The 19,774-nt window shown below is 39.6% G+C and overlaps 1 protein-coding gene across 3 annotated transcripts in view; it reads right to left on the reverse strand.

Moving 5' to 3' along the window:
• Positions 1–19,774, reverse strand: part of Wb (wing blister) — a 148,837-nt gene that overhangs the window by 83,001 nt on the left and 46,062 nt on the right. For 2 of the 3 annotated variants that reach the window (XM_076423592.1, XM_076423591.1), the window contains exons 4-14: positions 16,087–16,329; positions 12,484–12,714; positions 8,103–8,339; positions 7,831–7,992; positions 7,295–7,591; positions 6,560–6,820; positions 5,584–5,831; positions 5,099–5,333; positions 4,161–4,387; positions 3,899–4,086; positions 3,070–3,351 (exon numbers count right to left, since the gene is read on the reverse strand). In XM_076423592.1, the coding sequence (XP_076279707.1) occupies positions 3,070–3,351; positions 3,899–4,086; positions 4,161–4,387; positions 5,099–5,333; positions 5,584–5,831; positions 6,560–6,820; positions 7,295–7,591; positions 7,831–7,992; positions 8,103–8,339; positions 12,484–12,714; positions 16,087–16,329 (2,611 nt within the window). Of the gene's footprint in view, positions 1–3,069; positions 3,352–3,898; positions 4,087–4,160; positions 4,388–5,098; positions 5,334–5,583; positions 5,832–6,559; positions 6,821–7,294; positions 7,592–7,830; positions 7,993–8,102; positions 8,340–12,483; positions 12,715–16,086; positions 16,330–19,774 lie in introns of those variants that run through there. The other variant, XM_076423593.1, reaches the window with a different exon arrangement.

Below are 19,774 nucleotides of genomic sequence, written 5' to 3' on the forward strand. Positions count from 1 at the left end.
AACACGTGTGAACGCGTACAAAGACGCAAATAAATAAGTAAATAAGATCCGTGCGGTTATGATCCGCAGTCTAATTCCGACTGACCGCGCTGTTATCGGCATAATTTCGCTGCCGGCGCGGAAACGTTCAGCATCCATTACCATAAAAGCAGCGGAGTCCTTAATATCATCCCCCCCGAGGTTCCGTTAATCCGTTCTATCCATGCTGTAAACCGCAGATAGAGTTCGGCAAAAGATTGTCAAACCACTCAGTTTGTCTCCGCGTGCAGCTATTACGGGCATACATGAAGAATCCGCGAAACCTATGGCGCTAATACTCGAGGTTTCCTACCGGAGTACTGAGGAGCCTCGATCATGGGACATCTATAAGGTAAATCGAGCGGTCCAGGTTAAACGAAGCGTATCGGTTCCGAGGCGAGAAAGAAGGAAGCTGCTGCAGGTAGTTAATTAACATCTCGGACAAGTCGTAGCTCGACTCGGGAATGAGCTAAAGCCAGGTAGAATCTCTACTAGCATGGTGCACCGTATCTCGTGATATCTGTCCCCGTATCTCCGAGCGGCCGTGAGATACGATGTCTCGGCTTCTGTGTCCACCAACCATTACTTAGGATTCGATCTCGCTTTTTACACCTACTATAGTGTCCGTACATCTATTAGCTTGTCCCAAAAATTCGAATTTCTTCCCGCCGCGCGGGCAATGCACATTTATAACCATTTCATGGAACACGTAGGTACAGTATCGTCCGCTGACGTATCGACATGTGGCTCTAGCTGATATAGTAGTTCAGAAAGTAATGATGGTGAAGATAATTCTATGTATATAATTTCTTAACGTTTTTCCGAAACAAGTTACACTGTTCTGTTATTTGTGGGTGCCCGAAACTTTTATGTTTTTAATGCATATACACATAGCTAGTGGATCTTTATGCAAAATAAAAATGTTCCACCTGAATTGCAAAACCTGGAGTGAAATAGAAAAATTTAGTTTCTCTCTTAAAATAGTTAATAGGTTGACAATAACATAACATAAGATAAACATAAGACTCGATATTCAATACGCTTCAATAAATACATATGTATTTTCATTTTTTTAATTCATCGATCAGATAATGGCTATGGTGAATATTCATATCTACGCACTTTATTCATTTTCAAGTTAATGAATTAGTAATTACTTTTAAGTAAGTGTTTAGTGTACATCTTTGGAATAAAGAAAATTTGGAATTTCTTGGCAATTAACTTACATTTGATTTGATTCTTTTTATAACTTACTTAAAACACTTTAATTGTACAAAGGAGAAATTAATTTGCGGAAGGGTGAATTTAGAGTGCAAAATCGTAGTCTTCGACTCTGATTTTTCAGTAGGATCTTGATCTGATTTTCAGCGGGCTTTTATGCAAAATAAAAATTTTCCATCTGAATTGCGACAAACCGGAGTGACAGAAATCCGCAGTTTAGTTTTATATATGAAAGATGGAGGATGACCCTTGCATACACCTGGTAGCTTCGCAGAGGAGCTTCAGTCGTTCGGTCCACTTTTGAAAATGTTCTCCCGGTTCAAAAGGTCTATGAACAATTACGCGAGTTTGAACGGTTTACATGAAGCAGGGTATAATTGTGAGGATAAATCAGCTGCAGTCGTGTTTTTCGAGCACCGCTATGAAATCGCAGGTCGTAGAAAACAGTTTCGCTGCGGTGCACCGCGAGGATCGTCGGTTGGAATAATGCAAAACGCTCTGTCTTGTTCTAACTGAGCTGCGGATGTTTATCTCTCAGCTTCCTCGAGTACGGGGTACTTATCCGACTGGACAGGAGTCGTGGGTTCAGGACGTTACCCGAGATTTACAAGGGCCAAGCCATCTTAGTCCGCGGAACGCTTCGGGCGTGTAATCTGTTTAGCTTAGTTTTAATTTACGATCGCGATTTCCGCGCGCGGTGCTCGCGTTTTATGGAAGCCGCGGGGTTCGACGAACATAGTATCTCAGTTGTACCGATCGATGACGCTGATTAGTAGACAGCGGATTAGATGCATTTTTGACACTAATGAGCAGGTGAAATTTAAAACATTAAAAACATTGGACGAGTTTTAAAATACCTTTATATCATTTTCAACCTATTGATGACACTCTGAGGGAAAATAAATTTCTATGTCACTCCGGTTTGTTGCAATTCAGGAGGAAAATTTTTATTTTGCATAAAGATCCGCTGGAAGTTAGCTCAAGATCCTACTGAAAAATCAGAGTCGAAGACTACGGTTTTGCACTTCAAATTCAGCCTTTTGCAAAGAAAATATTTTAAGTAAGTTCTGGTAAAAAGAATCAAATCAAATGTAAGTTTATTGTGAAGAAATTCAAAATTTTCTTTATTGCAAAGATGTACATTAAATACTTATTTAAAACTGTATGTAGATATGAATATTCATTGCAGCCATTATCTGATTGATAAATTAAAAAAATAAATGTACATAGATATGTATTTATTGAAGCGTATTGAATATTGAGTCTTATGTTTATCTTATGTACAGCACTTCTTCTGAACTCAAGGGAGATGCTTATAAGTGTAATTCATTTTATATATTCTTTATGTTGAATCTGACTTGCAAAAAGAAAGCGAAAAAAAGCGAAAAAAAAGGCACATACGGATCGAATTGAGTAACCTCCTCCTTTTTCGAAGTCGGTTAAAAAGATTAACAATTGTCAAGACGTTCTTCGCTGGAAGACACACAATCCTTCTACAGGAAAGAGCGACTCCTTCTTTTTACCATCAAGACCAACATTTTTGTTTTACAATCTGATTGTAGTTTTGTTCTACAATAATTTTTCTACAACCACAAAATTCTTGTCTACACATTGCACTTGTGTGCACATTGTACAATGTACATTTCTACCCAGGTTCAACGCCATAGGAATGCGGAACGCTCGGTGAAAACATCGTGATCGTTTCAACGAACGATCAGGATCTTCGGATGACTTTGAATCCAATAAATGACCCTTAAACTCTTACGAGGTGGACACCGGTTGCATGGCAAGGGGAGACATCGTTGATAAAAATAGTGGAACGGTACTTACCTTTGCAGCCTCCCACGGACAAGCCGTAATGGTCGACGTTGCAACGATCACACCGGAAACCAAGGACGCCATCCGCGCACCTGCACTCGCCGGTTAGGGGATCGCAGACCTCGTCGAGGGCACCCACGTCGCAATCGCATTCTCGACAACCTGCGGTTACGTTCCCGTAACCTTCGATACAGGAGGAACAGTCACGACCCTCGAACAAAGACTTGCAAGGACACTGACCGCTCCTCTCGTCGCATTCGATGGAACCGCTGCCGAGGGGGTCGCAGTCACAGGCTGCAACAATAGGAGGTCCATGCTTATCTTATCCACATTTTCTTTCTCTTAGCTGTGCAAATTAATTTGGGGCCCTTCAGTTACTCGCAATCCATTTTTTACATTACTGTTTACATAGAACTACTATAATGAAAGATAAATATTTTCTAGTGTAGATGGCAGCTTTGTTTATGCTTCAAACACTAAATTGAATGTTTTGAGATTGTACTGTATGCGAGTAATTAAACGTTAATCATGGAGGTTAATGAACACGAAAAAATATAAGTCAAGTTACGTAAAATAAAAAAATTAATAAAATAAAAAACATTCCTAAGAAACAAATGCTGAGCCTGCTTCTTTTTCTTTTTGTTGCTCTACGAGTAGAACTACTAAAAATTTTACGGTCTGGCCCTTTCCAAAAAAAGTTTGCCGACCCCTGGTCTATTACAAAAAAACTTTAGAGAGAACCTAAAAATTCAACATAAAATTACGATTGATTGAGGATAATGTATACTCATAATAACGGTATATTTATCGAATAACTATTATTGTTAGTGAAGCAACATACGCAAGCAGTTCTGCTCCAGAGGGTCTCCATAGTGAGCGTGCTTGCATTTGTCGCATTTCCAACCCTCAGTGTTTCCCCTGCACTCTAAGCAACGTCCTGTCTCCTGATCGCAAGGACCGCCGCCGCAGGTGCACGGTTCACATGTACCCCGAGGGATCATAGAATTTCCAAAAAATCCTACGTCGCAGCTGGTAAAAAAGAAAACGTACGATGTAAACATGAGTCGAATACACATGTTTATTTTTTAATAATTTTTGTTTACCTTTCGCAGTGATCGCCGGTGTAACCTGGGGGACATTGGGTGCAAACGTATCCGCTGTCGACGTTATTAGGGTCGTCCAGTTGACAATTCGGACTGAAGTTATTCGACTCGATCAGAAGTGGACAGGCACATCTTTTGCAATCGTTAGGTGTACCATGAAGAGCGATACCGTAGTATCCGGGAGCACAACGATCACATTTTGGTCCTACTGTGTTATGCTCGCAGGTCTGTCGAAAAAGGAAATTTTATATTCTTTTTCAAGTTACATCCGGTATGGGCTATAGACATGGTGTAGACATCTAGCGATGAAATGTCCGAACTAACGGCCTCTTAAAATGGCGCCACTGCGCGTAGTGGTAAATCACTCAAACTGGTAGTACCGACAGTCGATTTTTCTGGAAAACTATAGTGTCGCCATCTGGTAGCGACTCCGCCAGTACTAGGTTCTATCGTTATTGTCAGAGATGGCGCTACTATATCCATCATGTGGCGGTTGTCGATAATGTGAATCTCTATTTCAATTTTGATTTGTTGTAAATTTTTGTAGAATAGTTCTGGACCCATTGTTAATGTTTATTCGTTGATAAGAAACCAAATGAATGAATATTAAACAATGGGTCTAGAATTTATACCAGAATTATACATTTTGTGAAACAGTTCCGGACCCAATATTAATATTCATTCGTTTGGTTTTTTATCAACGAATGAATATTAACAATGTGTCCAGAACTTTTATACCAGAATTATACATTTTGTAAAACAGTGCTGGACTCATTGTTAATATTCGTTAATCGATAGGAAGCCAAACGAATAAATATTAACAATGGATTCAGAACTTATACCAGAACTTATCACACTCATCCAAGAATTTGCTGTAAACATTACAAACTTCAAGGTCGAATGCGTAAGCAAAATTTGAACAACACACAAGGACTCACCGTGCATTCGGCCAGCACGAGATCGCAGGTACTCGCGTGCCCATTGCAATCGCACTTGACGCACACGTGATGCTCCCGATGCTCCGATCCATTCTGTATCACCTTCGTGTAACCCCACGCGCAATCTTCGCACGAAAGTCCCGTGTATCCCTCGGGACATTCGCAGGTCTCCACCAAACTACTGCTGCCTCTATCAGCTGCTGCTTTTCCGACCCATATGGTCGTCGATTGCAGACTGGAACAGAGTGATTGCATTTGTAAATCCGCTATCTCTGGATTCCTACTGACTGTAGCTATTAATACGATCTGCTTTGTATATACTGTATGTACTCATTTGAAAGGAAAATTTAAATAAACCAACATCATGGAGAGATTTATAGAAATCTCCCGTTCTGGCAACCCAAACACGAATTTCATTTCTGACTCGCATCTAAGAATCCGCGTAAGTAGACGACTTACTGTATTCTGTAGAATGATTTTCGTACCTTCCATCGATCTGCTCGGAGTGATACTGTGCCCTTATCATGAGATACTTCAAATCCGCGAGCACCCGCATCATTTGTATCCTGGTAACAGGATCCCCGCGAAATTCGGTTCTCCTCAATCTGCTAGGAATATCTTGGATCTCGCTGCGTACGTGATACCAGCCGTTTTCACGTAGAGGAACGCTGATCTCCGCTTCCTGGCCATTATATTGTTCCTCGCCGTAAGCTATTCGCATGCCGTTATTACTCTGCGAACGAATAACACGAGAAGATTAATTTTACAAAAATGCTAATCATTGTAATCTGCCTTTCGGGGGGGCAGAAAGAACTCGGAACTGAAACGTGGAACAGGAACAACAAATGTTCAAGGCACACTAGTACGTATAGAATGAAAGCTTTCGCTTATGAATGAAAGCCGTAGATAGTCATTGCGAGGAAAGATGATACCGTAAAGTATGCACTCATGAACATTTGAATTTTTGTTTCTCAGAAGACTTTAAAGAGTGATAATTTAGTCGTTTAATAGATTACCTACAGTAAATTGATTATATGAACAACAGTTTGAATACGAGCCATTTTTCGAAAACCGTTTCACCGTGGAAAAATAATAATAATTAACACCAAACCTACCACTGCCGGTCAAATAACCGGTCCCTTACGTTTTTAATGATATAATAACTGAAATTACGACGTTGCTTACATGGAACTTGATTCGATAAATCTAAAGAAATAGAGCCTTGTAAAATAGTTTAATCGCTTTCAGTGCTCGGTAGTTTCAGTGTTAACGATAGCAGAAATGGGAATTTAAAGCAAGCAACATTTCATGTTTTGCAGCATACTAAAGAGGTAGATGGTGAATGTGATCGACGGGACACCCCGTATGTAGCGACTTCCGTACTTCATTGAGTCTGTCTTGTAGTAGAACGTGACAGCGTTAACCGTGCCATTATTCACGCGACGCTGAATGAATACTTACAACTAAAATAACATTGGGTCCGACGGTCGGTTTTCCGCTAGTATCGCCGCGCATAACGACCCAGGTGACAGAGTAAGTGATATTACTGCCGTATGATGAGAGACGATTGCCACAATAAATCGCCGGTGCCAGCCAAAACGGACTATCGTACTCGACCTCGTAACGCGACACCGTCAGCCAGCCGTTATCTGTGTCCAGTACCGGAATAACAGCACGGGATGCATTCATATCGGTGACTCGCCAATTTTCCAGAGACGACACCTGAAAATCCCATCGTCGAGAAAACAGTTTTATCAGGTTCCGAGTCGGAACTTCCGACAATTATTCAACAGCCGCAACAATTAAAGTTGAGTCCGTTTTAACTTAATCCCAAAGTTGTAAACACGTGAATTTCAAGTCTAACTTCTTTTAACCCTTTGCACTCGAATAGTGACTCTGAGGCTCCAGTCAAAATTGCCGTATCATTATTTGAAACAGTTTATAAATTATTGAATCCTTCTGCGTTCTATAAATTGCTAAAAATTCAAATGTCGTATGAGAAAACAGGAGCAATTTCATGAGCATAGTTTAACAAAAATTACACGGGATACAAATCTTCTAGGTTGAAAGATATGTCTTGATTTCGGAATTAAAATTGTCTCGAGTCCAAAGGGTTAACTTCTGTTCCTTAGGATTGACTTGAACAGTTTTTATGTTGCATAAAATCCGCAGTCCGAATTAAATCCGAATTCTTACCGTTGAATAAGACAGCTTCGTGGCGCTGCAACGGTCGCTGACACCGAAACAGTAGCAAGGATAGCAACCATCAAGATTTTCCTTGGTCAGTGCGAAGTATCCCGGTTTGCAACTGTCGCAGAATTCACCGTCGACGTTCGCCTTGCAGAGGCAGTCTCCTTCACAATCGTGGGATGGAAGGATCCCACGGGAATCGCATGGGCAAGGCATACAATCCGGGAATTGACGATAACCGGCAGCACATTGGTCGCATTTGTAGCCGGAATAGCCCGGTTTGCAATTGCAAGCACCTGCTACCTAGAGCAGAATTGTTAGTGTTTAAACCATTAATAAAATTGACGAATATTAATTTGAAATATCTTCGATATTGGCCATCTACCGAGGTGCAGAAAACTTTTACATATTCAGTTAATTTATACTTGAATATTTTGACCATTTTATATTTAATATGATTTTCAATATGATGAATACGATTTTATATTCACTGGTAATTTTATAGGTATTAAAGAATATTGTTAGTGTCCGCGTGTTTCTACCTTTCCTAGGTGCGTGTAGGAGTCATCAGGAGTGCAGTAACCCGTGCTACCGTGTACATTGCAGTTGCACGGTAGACAGGGCTCAGGTGTGTCAGGGGCAACACCGTTTGGCCTGTAATATCCATCCTGACATTTCTCGCAATTAATGCCGGCTGTGTGCTCCTGTAACAAACCGTAACATTAATTAACAAAACTAAATCTGGTTCTCGAATGAACTGCATTTCGCCGAGGGATCGTTAAATGTTCTCTTTTTTCATGAAATTCGGGCTTACTGTGCAATTAATGCAGACACCACCGCCACGAAATTTCCCATAAGTGTCCATGGACATTCTTCTGTCGGCCACTTCCTGATCGTATCTGCACGCGGTTGCATGTCCATTGCAGTTGCATTTCTCACAGTGAAAGCCCTTCGCAGCTGTGCCAGGTTTCCACGGAATCTGATTGTACATTGGACAGCATTTTTCGCATCTTTCGCCGCACGTCTGGCGCTCGCATTCGCATTCTTGGTGCTGAGAAACAATACCACCTCTTAATGGACGGTCGTTAATCATTTCGGTAATGTAACTGATACATATTCAAACATTCAACGAATCGGACTCGTGTTGCATAAGAAGCTTGCGATTTTCAACAAGTCTGCAGTTTATGATATTTATGATTTACGAATTGCAAAGTGTTACTGCAAAGTTTCATTGAACCAACGTGGTCGTTAATTACGCCTAATGATGAAAGACCCTATGTATATTTTAGGTATTATGACTTGACAGCGGATTGTATGCTATTATGACAAAAATGAAGTGTAATTTAAAACAGTAAAAATATTAGAAGAATTTAAAAACATTGTTATATTAGTTTGAACCCATTAACCATATTAAGAAAGAAAATCAATTTTTATGTCACTCCAGTCTGTTGCAATTCAAGTAGAAAATGTTTATGTTAATTATATCACATTATGTATTTCTTGGCATCCGCAATGTATTGATTGTTATCACTAGACTGCGGATTATATGCATTTATGATGAAAATGAGTAGGTGTAATTTAAATCAGCAGAAACATTAGAAGAATTCAAAGGTACCATTATATTACTTTTAAGAAAGAAATTAAATTTTTATTTCACCCCAGTTTCTTGCGATTCAGATGGAAAATTTTTATTTTGCTTAAAGATCCACGGTTTAGTTATCACAGTCGACGACGATTTTCCCCACACGTATACGAAAACTTACGTGTTTGGATATGCTTAATAAACAATCGGAAATGGGCGCAGATACTCGATAAATTATTTTTTATCGACCAGCAAGAAGGCGCCAGTCGAAGATAATTGAAATCAAGCGGAAATTGTTTCGGCGAACAGCGAGCATGAAATAGTGCTGAGCGAAGATTATCAAAAACAGGATCCGGTTATTTGTTACAACGACTCGCGCGCGAACGCGTGCGTGCGTTGCTGCGTGCACGCAGAATAACCATTATCGCAGCAATAAATAATATCGAGCTCTTCGAGGTCTAGAGAGCGAGATTCGCTAGATGACGTTCAGGTTCCCTTTTATGTAATACCGCATAAAACCGCAACGTAGCCGCACACGATGGAGCAACGATGCAACCAGCCAGCCATCTTTCACATCACACGCACGTGCATCTATATTTTCCACGGTTACTGCAAACGCTCTCGTAACAATCTGGATTTTCTCGCATTCCTCCGACATGCTCTGTCCAATATTTCCCATATACGATTCAGAAATACTTTCTCGGTCTAGACTGCCATGATTATTCGTCCTCGAAAAATCATAAAATATGTAAATATTTTACCAATTTTCAGTTTTGGGATTGATAAAAAAATAAGACAGTGCCCATGCTATCTGTTCAAATTTTTCTAGGATTTCCAAAGCTGTCATTGACACTATTTTTAATATACATACATTTTTAAATGGCCAATTTGTTTTTGTAGATACGATATTTGTTTGGACCTTTTTGAATTTACTATCTCATATTTTTTTACATGCTCTTCTATTTACACGTTCCTCATGTGTCTGGCGCAATAAAAACCAAATTGCACGACACATTGCTAAATAGCAACACTATACACTTAAGAGTTAGAACGTGCAACTAATTCAGTTAATGGCACCTCGTCCTTGCGCTGCATGCTAGGATCTATAAATAAATTATATCAGCGTTCCTCTAATTAGAAAATCAGCACGATACATTTTCAATGAAGCAACGACAACTTGCTCCGCGCGCACGGTAGTCGTACACAGCGATTGGAATTACAAACCTAACGATAACCATTACAAGCTCGTTGGCATTGTAAGTCGGCGATATTGTCGAGTCACAGACGCGAGCACCGAGTCATAACTTATACTTTTTGCGATATATCACTAGCTTCATTGTGTTCCTCGTGAATGGCAGCCTGTCATTCATAAGAATGGATGTATCGCGGGTGTAATTAATAATAGCGTATTCGAAACATTATCGGGTGATTTAGTGAGATCAATGTGTCGAGGACTTAATTAACGTCGGCGAGCTACTTCAATTATCGCGATCAATGTAATCGACGATTGGTTCGATTAAAAATGGGGATCCGTTTTAATCAGTACGATTAAACACAGTGGGCTCGATTTATGAAATTATTTCTGAACTGTTGAAAGTACAATTTTATTAATGCAAAGTATCCCATAATTTTATACAGACGCAGGTTTTGCTAATAAATAATTTATTCAGAGACGATCTATTTGTAGCAAGTTTGAAGCCAGTCTTCCAATCTTCTAAATGCTATTATGGATTTTTTTTGCAAGAGCGAATGCATATTTTAAACACTGCATAATATTGTCCCGGGCCCGTCGAATAAATTAGGCGTGTTCGGGCGTTTTTACAATGACTCACTTGACTTTACAATGGATCGATTAGAATCAGTTTTTGGCTTGATCCTCGTTGGGTTAAATGATATATTAGTTTTTGGCGCATCTCCCACTACCGGCACGTAAACCGAATTGCAACTGCATTGCTGAATGCAGTCCGGTTGTTCGGCCATCAAAGATATTCTGTGGTATGTATGTCTCAATCAAACTGTCAACATCGATCATGCGAATCTGTACTACCACTACTCTTCTCTTCAACTCATTCTTTTTTAATTTTGACTTGGTCCACTTTCATAATTATGGGCACATGTGTAAAGACTCGGTACGAATTACACTCTACAGGGGAATAGAAAAACAGATTTTCCCAATTCGATTACAAGTGAAATGGCACAGCATGCAGGTGCGACTGACGTGCAATAGTCAAGAGTTTCGCAAGAATCGAGAGTCTCGGTCACAGATTCGAAGACATTAAAATATCACGATTGTTCGTCTATGCTAGACCTCGACTTCGAGAACGTCCATTTATGGATGTTAATGGCATTCAGGATTCCTTCTCTCGTCGTCGTTGCGTCGATATGACATCAACCAAAACGAATGAATCCTTTCCTACATCGACCGACAGATTTTATTTCAATAACAAAGCGGGTTCTGTTGCAATCTTCGTTTCAGAAAAACCTTCCAACGCATTAATGTTAATTCTATTAATTCTACACTGTCATTATTTATTCCGGGGTTCACCAATTATTAAATCGATAGAAACTTTTTAACATTGTCATGAAAACAGAGCTTCATAAGCCAAATAATGTTACTCAAATGGCTAAAAATTCTTATTGTGTCTGTGGAACCCCATCTTAACAATTGAGGGTGAAGATGAAAAAATGTGCAACCGCGGTTAGAAATTTTGATGATGGAGTAAGACAGCACTGAACAAAAATGGTTTTGAGAAGGGTCGGCAGCTAGTCTATAAAAATCGAAATTTCTATAAACATTCGGCCATTAGTGACTCTACCATCTAAGGAAGGCCGTTGCGAAGGAGACTGCGAAACACAGAGCGGTCCTGCTATTAGCAGCGTTGGCAGACAAAGGTCTGACAAGTTTATAGCACTTTCGACAGATTTATTTCTTGCCTCCAAAGTCGGTCCCCCCGAATCCGAGGTATTCGTGAAATCTAACTTTAGTTAGGTGAATTCGAACAAGAGATTCGGCTACCGTTCACTTTTTCGACGCCGTTGATCATTACTTCTGTGATTGACACTGAACTATTCAACTACGTTATCGTACACATTCTAATTGAAAATCATACAGTTGAATATTTTTAATTGCGTAAATAAAATACATGACACAAGCGTAAATAAAATACTAATCAAATAAACTGCTGATTGTGAGTTTATTGTTAAATCAAGAGTAGATCAGAGGGGACAATTAATAAAAGAAAATTTGCTAGGGACTTTAGAGATATGGCAAATATAAAAATATGCAGATGCAGATACAGTAGGTTAGATTAAGTTATTAAATTAAGTTCGATTTAAGAATTTTTAATCTTGGCTAACCAAGATCAAATAAAATACTGATTGTGAGTTTATTATTAAATCAAGAGTAGATCAGCGGAGACAAGTAATAAAAGAAAAATTGCTAGAAACTTTAGAGATATAAATATGCAGATGCAGATACACTAGGTTAGATTAAGTTATTAACTTAAGTTCGACCTAAGAATTTTGAAAATATTGGACCACGAACGCTGCGATGACAAAGATACGTAGCTTAATGAAAAGTTTATGCGCCAGGGAAAAAATGACTGGGACTCACCCCGTGTTGCACACTATAGCGACACCGTGCCGCATGTCCAGAGCATAAACACCTTCCACCGATGTTAATCTCTTTGATCGAGTAGAAGGCCCGTCTCTTGTCCACGGTCGCTTCTCCACTACGTCGGAGACCCTGAAGTCGTAACCGCACGTATTTAGCCTTCGTGAATTCCTGAAGGGTCGTGCTGTGATTCAGAGCACCAGGTCTGCCGTTCACCAGATGCGTATGGATCTGCAACGTAACATCAGAAACCTAATTTAAAACCATCGTTCGTACACACATACATCTGGATCTTTTTCCTGGTAAAACGAGGAGAGATATTAAAATGCAATATTCTGCAATTTATTTCACATTTTTGTTACGTGTATATACTGCATAATACTTCTAAGGTATACTTCCTAATCTATCCTAATCTAATTTATTTATTTATTATTGCTTTAAACCGATTGGTTTATTTAGCAAGTACAATATTGTTATATGTAGCTTACATTACGTAAATGTTACATTGTTTTTATATCATTACGGAACATTGTTTGAGCAAATTATAAATTACTAGAGGGGAGTTGTTGCTCGCAGGTTGCTCGCTTGTTGCTCGCAGGGTTGTTCTGTAGCTCGCTCGCCGAAATAAATTGTAATCGAAATTAACTAACTGACGAATGTTTATAATGTCGATAATGCAAACAGACGTCAATAATGTAAATTTCTATTGAAATATTGATTAAAAGCTACGGCGTTCGTTTTTTTGTTGTATTGAAATATGAGTCTAATGCACTTTTAGTTTTTCCCGAATTTTCCATTTTTCCGTGATACTTTTCCAATTTTAAAAAAAGAATTAGCCAAATCGGTCTAGCCGTTTTCAAGTGATGCGCTTACCAACGAACAGCATTTGATTTTTATTTATATAGATTACCACGTTTTCATTAGCTCGCTTTCTTGTCTGTCTGTCTGTTTGCCTGTTTCTCTGTCCGGTGCTTTCGCAATTGATTTTTTCAGTATCAACTTAATACTTTTCGTTTGTTTTCAATTATTCTATCAAAACCGAGAGCAAAGGGTGTACGAAGGGGACAAATACACTTTTCGCATAATCAGATCGGATAAAGCTGTGAGGACATTTCCTGCGGTGACGCACGCGGCTGGTCGATTTCCGATTTTTTTCCGGGCAAGTTCTACCCGCGTGCAGACGCGTAAACCCGGCAAAACCCCCCATAGGAGGTGCGTACGTGAGAGCCCCATATAAGGTTAGCCTACTCCATACATGGCCGGAATGTAGGGATCGCCGTTTTTGTATCATCGATTCGTTCCCTCTCTCTCGGCAGCCTCCGACCAGAAATCGTTCCGTCCTGCTTCTCGTCTCATCCACCTTCCAGTTTACACAAAGCCGATCCCGAGTGCGCTTCTCTGCGTCGCCATAAGCTCTAATTATCCGCCGCTCTTCCGAGAAATCCGCTAATTTACCCCCACCGGGACGCTCGCCCATTTTTCTGGCCCCTTTAAAGACCTCGAACAATAACATCGTAGCCAAACAACGCGACCGAAATGAAAGGACGAGGTTCATTCGGGGTTGACTCTACGGCACGCTAACGAGGGAACTGCCCGTGGTGGGAACAATTTCTTAAGGGGGTATTCTGCTTCTCGAGGACATCTGCGAAAGTATTTGTACCGACTGCGAATCAGATTATAAGATCCAGAGTTGTGGGCAAAAATTTTATTTCAATAAAAATTTCGAGTAAAGTGTGTTTTTTACCACGTTTTTATTAGCTCGCTTTCTTGTTTGTTTGTTTGTCTGTTCGGTGGCAAATTTTGTTTCAAGCGGGTTTCGAATAACATCATTTAGTAAACCAATGCTTCTAATTGCTTACAAAACATCAGGTCGTTTGGTACAATTATAAAAAAGTTATTCTTTAAAAAAAACACACTTTTGTGGGCCACTATATATGAAATATCCTGCAAAATAATCTAAAATAAAAAAAATAAGTTCATTATTAAAAAAGTTATGGTCTTTTTAAAAGTGTCCGAATATTAGTGGCAGTCACTGTACATAGAAATTAATATTTTGCCCTGAATAAATTTGTACAAGTCAATGAGATGATATTTTTCTAATCTGAGGGTTTGAAAAAGCATTCTTCTTAAAAGGAAAAAATAATAAAACCAAAGGACTGTTGTGCACATGATCGGCACAGTTACCCTACAGTGTTATACAATATTTAGGTTTAATGCTGGTTTTACCGTGTTCGTCGGACGAGGTGAATAGCTGGCGCAATATCAGCAATTAATGGTGACGATTTCAAAGGTTCGCCCGCGGCAGTAAATTCACAGGAACGTTAAACACGAGCCCGAAGGAATAAATCATTCGCGGATAGCGCTGCGCGAATGACTCGAAACCGAGTCCCATACTTAAATGGCAATACGCGGCTCCTAATACGGAACAATTACATGGGTTTCGGAGTGTACACACCTACACTCCTACATTTCGTGACCGACGAATTTTTTTCACCTAGTTACTGTTCGCCATCTTCCTCCAGGTGAAATGTCGCCTTGCGTATTCCTACTATGTGTGTGATCAAATCATTAGAATACGAGGGCACGATAATCATGCGTTCCAATTTTAAATAACGTGTATAAGATTGATTACATTTTCTTCTAAATAAAAACTAATCATGGTGACCATCGTACATGCATGATATGATGGTAGCAAAGTTAATACTATGATATTTTCTTGGCAGAAAGGATGAAATGTTTCATCGATTCTCACGTCGCGTCGACACGTTCGTATTCTTTGAAACCTAGGAAACGATAGGTGAGATAACGAGCCTTCAGTTTACCGGAAATGCCTCGGAGGACTAGTTTCCATCGAGACTCCTCTCAACGCATTCTCCATCGGCCAGCTAATCATCCAATCATGTAATTACTATATACGAACCGTCCGCGCAGACCGAACGATAATTAATGATCTCGTTTCGAACGACCACCAAGATAAATCGAAGAAACAGCCGTTTTCGCGCGACGGATTTTCGCCGGAAATGTAAATGATAACCGTTACTCTCTAACGAGAATCGACGATGATCGATTGTCCTGCATGTTTCGCGACAGCTCGCAAACTAATCATTACTGTGCGGCGTATACAAGTACAGCTTAGTAAAAGTGTTAACAAGAATATACGGAAATTCGAAAAATACGGATTTTACTGAAAGTAAATATAATTTGCAAAGGTAGAGTGATGAACATTCAATTTTTATCTATTTCTGATAACTTGAAATTTTCTAAAAATATGTGACTTTTTATAGGAATATTTTATGCGTAGTTCAATCAACATTTTTGGTTTTTATGCGTGTATTAATTGTTTTTAATTTATCCAAACTGAAAGGTAAGAAAATTCAATTTTAATGCATTCGTTAAATTTTTCATATATTTTTACATATTTTATTCAGAAAAATGTCACATAAAAGTGGGTGAAAGTCCAACACAAAAAAGTAATGAAAAATAAAGAAGTTTTCTAAAACAGGTAGATGAAAATTTAATTTTAATGGACTATTGACACGCGCCTTCGATTTTTGTGATAGAAGCGCAAGGTATTGAGAATTTTGAGGATGGCACGATCGATACCTCTCCGTTTTCCATAGGTGTCTGTTTTGAATAGAGACTGGTGCAAATGACTTCGTCGTCACCGATGTAGATGGGTTTCCCGGAAACAGGCGGCGCAGAATATCGCGTCCAACATTCTTCGTCGCTGGGAGCATAATACTGCCATGGTTGGAAATTTTCACCGTCAACAGACTTTTCCAAAATCCACGCGGCTGGTCTCGGTGAATTAGCTGCTTTCACTATCACGTACTCCACTTGGTAAACCTGGAAACGAAATTCCCAAAGCACGTTAATACAGAACACAATAGGAACACACAGTTCGTCAAATTATTCCGCTTGTAAAACACAAATTTCAACTGTCCTTAAATAACCTTAATGCATATCAAATAAAAATATGTAAAATAATAGTTAGACTGCGGATGTTTATGCAATTTTAAATTTTTGTAGATGAATTTTAAGAAACTGGAATAAAATAGAATCGTATTTTCCGTGGACATATGTAGTAGCCTTTTTAGATCTCAAATAAATTAAAATTGTACTAAATTCTGTCATATTTTCTAGCATTTTTTGAAAATTTTTAGAAGCCATAATTGCATAAAGATCCGCAATCTAATAATAACTACCATATTCTGCTAATTTTTTTCACAACTTTTATTTACAGCTTTGTTAAAGTAGTTATTAAAATATTGTGAAATTGTCTAAACTTGCAGTGGCACACGTGCAACTTTAAAGTATAGTTTTGATGCAGGAAACTCTGAGACATTCGGAGTTTCGAAACGGTGGAAGTGGACGATTCTGTTCGCCGTAAAGACCGCGGCCGCCTTCTGGCGTCGTACAGCACCCCGAGATCCAGCAGGAAGGGTCCCGATCGCGTGTAATTGTGTACAATTTGTAGAGAAAATATCTACACCATGAAATCTTCTTTGCAACGAGTGTTGCCTTCCGAGCGAAGTCGCTCGTAACAGTTCAAAGGTTAAGGGACAATGATTTCGCGGTGCCTACGCTGTTTATAGAGCCATGAAATACGACAGACATCATCATAATTCACCAAACGCGATTCTTCTTCGTGTGTGCCGCTCTACTGCAATATTTCCCCGTTGTCTAGGTATCACTGATGGCGCACACAGAGGAACGCCTACGGTGTTCCTACAGTTCGCTCGTTTCAGTATGTAATGACGAAAAGGAAGATAGAGCTCCGAGATACCCCGCGGTTATAGCTCATAGATACTCCACAGTTTGTCGGATATCCCGCGGAGTCCCGGGGATTTCCGGTCTGATAATTAATTATTCCAGCCGTGCATAAAACGCATTGCGGGAGGATTGGCGAACCATTCGACTCGCCATCCCAGCTAATCAGATAATGACGTCTTCACTTGGAATCGCTTGTTTCAATTTCAAGTTGAACAATTCGATAGGACTCCGAAAGAAAACTCTCTATGACAATTTTCAAGTCGGTACCCCTACCACAAGGGCAGTTATAGGGTGAACACGGTTTCATGAATTATGCTCTATTTCTTCTGTTACGCTCCACAAAAAATTCGGAAATAATTCCTGAACATTCTACCCAATAGCACACACCACAGTGAATTATCTCAGAATTTTTGATTGCGAACTCGAATTTAAATAAAATCCCGAAGCGCAAAATTTCCGACTTTATGTTGAAGTTTTCAGAGTATGTACCACGTTTATATTATTATATTAGCTGTGTCTCATTGTGATTATTACTCATTAGGTTACTACATTTATGAAGAAATTTTAGTTGGGTGAAATATATAAAACAGTAAAGGATTTAAAAAATTTAAAAATATGGTAATGTTGTTATAATGTAACAAAGTCATTAAGGGATGAAATCCATTTTTATTTTATTACTGCCTCCCACAATCAGTGCAGAACATTTTTATTTTGCATAAAGATCTAATTATGACATTCCATTTGAAAATCTTGAAAAAATTGGTTGGGTGAGATATAAAACAGTTTTCAATGTAACAAAGTCATTGAGGGGGGAAATCAATTGTCCTTTTACTTCTGCTTCTCACAATCGATGCAGAACATTTTGATTTTCTATTTAAAAATCTTTCGCAAATAATATAAAATAATTATAATAAAATATATTATTATAAAGTGAAATATAAGGATTAATTCGAGAATTTCAACGATACCATTTCATCGACTTTTAGCTTCTCAACACAACAACAACAAGAGCGAAATAATGGAAATGCAGAGTTCGTTGAACCGATCCGTTCGATCCGTAGAAAAGTCGAAAAGATTTTAGTGAGCCGCGTGGTTGAAAATGGCGGGCGTCGGAGGTCCTCGGCATTAACAAGGGTGCTCTCGACGATGTTTCGGCTAGTTAGAGGAATCGGGTGGCGTATCTACATGGGCACACGGCTATCGACGTAGCAAAAGGATCGGATAATTGAAGCCCGCTTCCTCGGGACTCGGATCGAGCTTGTTCCGGGCGAAGTCCTTAGAAGGAAACGGACCCCGCTGGTATCGCGGACATGCGATCTGTCTTTATGGTCCGAAAGTGGGCGTCGGTCTGGCCGCACAATGCCGGCGTAACGACGACACAACGAGGACAACGACAACGGGCAAAGACGGGCCCCGACGACGAGAAGAACCAGGGACTCCCATCTTCTTCTTGTTCATCCGACGAAACACCGTGACGCCTGTCGACTCGGTTGACAGCGGTGACGTCCTCGGTAGTCGCTCCGCGCTACCGCTGCTTCCGACAAATTATTTAAACAACCGGCCAGCCTTCCTTTCTCTTGTTTATTCAAATTTCTCGCCGTGTAAACCAACCACCGGAACCTATCCTGTCCTCTTTAAATTATTTATTCAGTGTCGCGCGAGACAGCCGAGTATTAGGCGAACCAATTAATTCGCGATCCTCGGAATTGATTTATTTCGTACTTGAATTTTTTACAGGCCGTATTTTAGCGCTTTGCACTCGGAGCTATTTTAACTCGAAAATGAAATATTTCTTCCTGAATATGGAAGTGACATAGTAGCTCATACGATACTTAAATGTTAATTAATAATGTAAACAATATTTTGAATAATGGTACAGCAACCACTCGATTGCTAAGGGTTAAAGAATTGCAAGATTACAGTGGGTGTACAAAGTATTCATACATCTTTTAAGAACGAATAATTTTTTCAGAATTGGACCCAACAGCTTGACTTTTTTTGAGACGTTAGAAGGATTAGTTTACTAGCTAATGTGTAAATAATTTTTCTTTTAAATTGTTATCAGTCGCAATTGCAAGGAAAAAGTAAAGGATTTTTAAATGGTTTATGTACGCCTGTACGAATACTTTGTACACCCATTGTATAATCGTAAATAATTTTTAATGGGTAACTGCAGGTTTTAATAGGGTTAAGTGCTTTTAGGATTTGATGGCCGATTGCGTTCGATTTACTTATTTTGGAAGTTGGCGTGGCTGCCGCGGAAGGATCTAAACGTGCAATCTCTATCGACTGGATTGCACCGAGTCCTGGTGTTATTACGATGGAGAAAGGTCGCGTCAAGTATGGCCCTCGACGTGTTTTCTTGCAGGGTCATCCCATCGAGCCCACTATTTGCACGAGACAACCCTATTCGGGATAAACGCGGTGCCCCTTGAACCGAGAAGACCGGTTCGAGCTACATTTTTCATACTTTCTTGCGGGTTTGCCGAACCATTTTATTTCTCATCGGAGCTTGACA

The sequence above is a fragment of the Lasioglossum baleicum genome, chromosome 5, assembly GCF_051020765.1.
Source record: "Lasioglossum baleicum chromosome 5, iyLasBale1, whole genome shotgun sequence".
In the NCBI taxonomy this organism is placed as follows: domain Eukaryota; kingdom Metazoa; phylum Arthropoda; class Insecta; order Hymenoptera; family Halictidae; genus Lasioglossum; species Lasioglossum baleicum.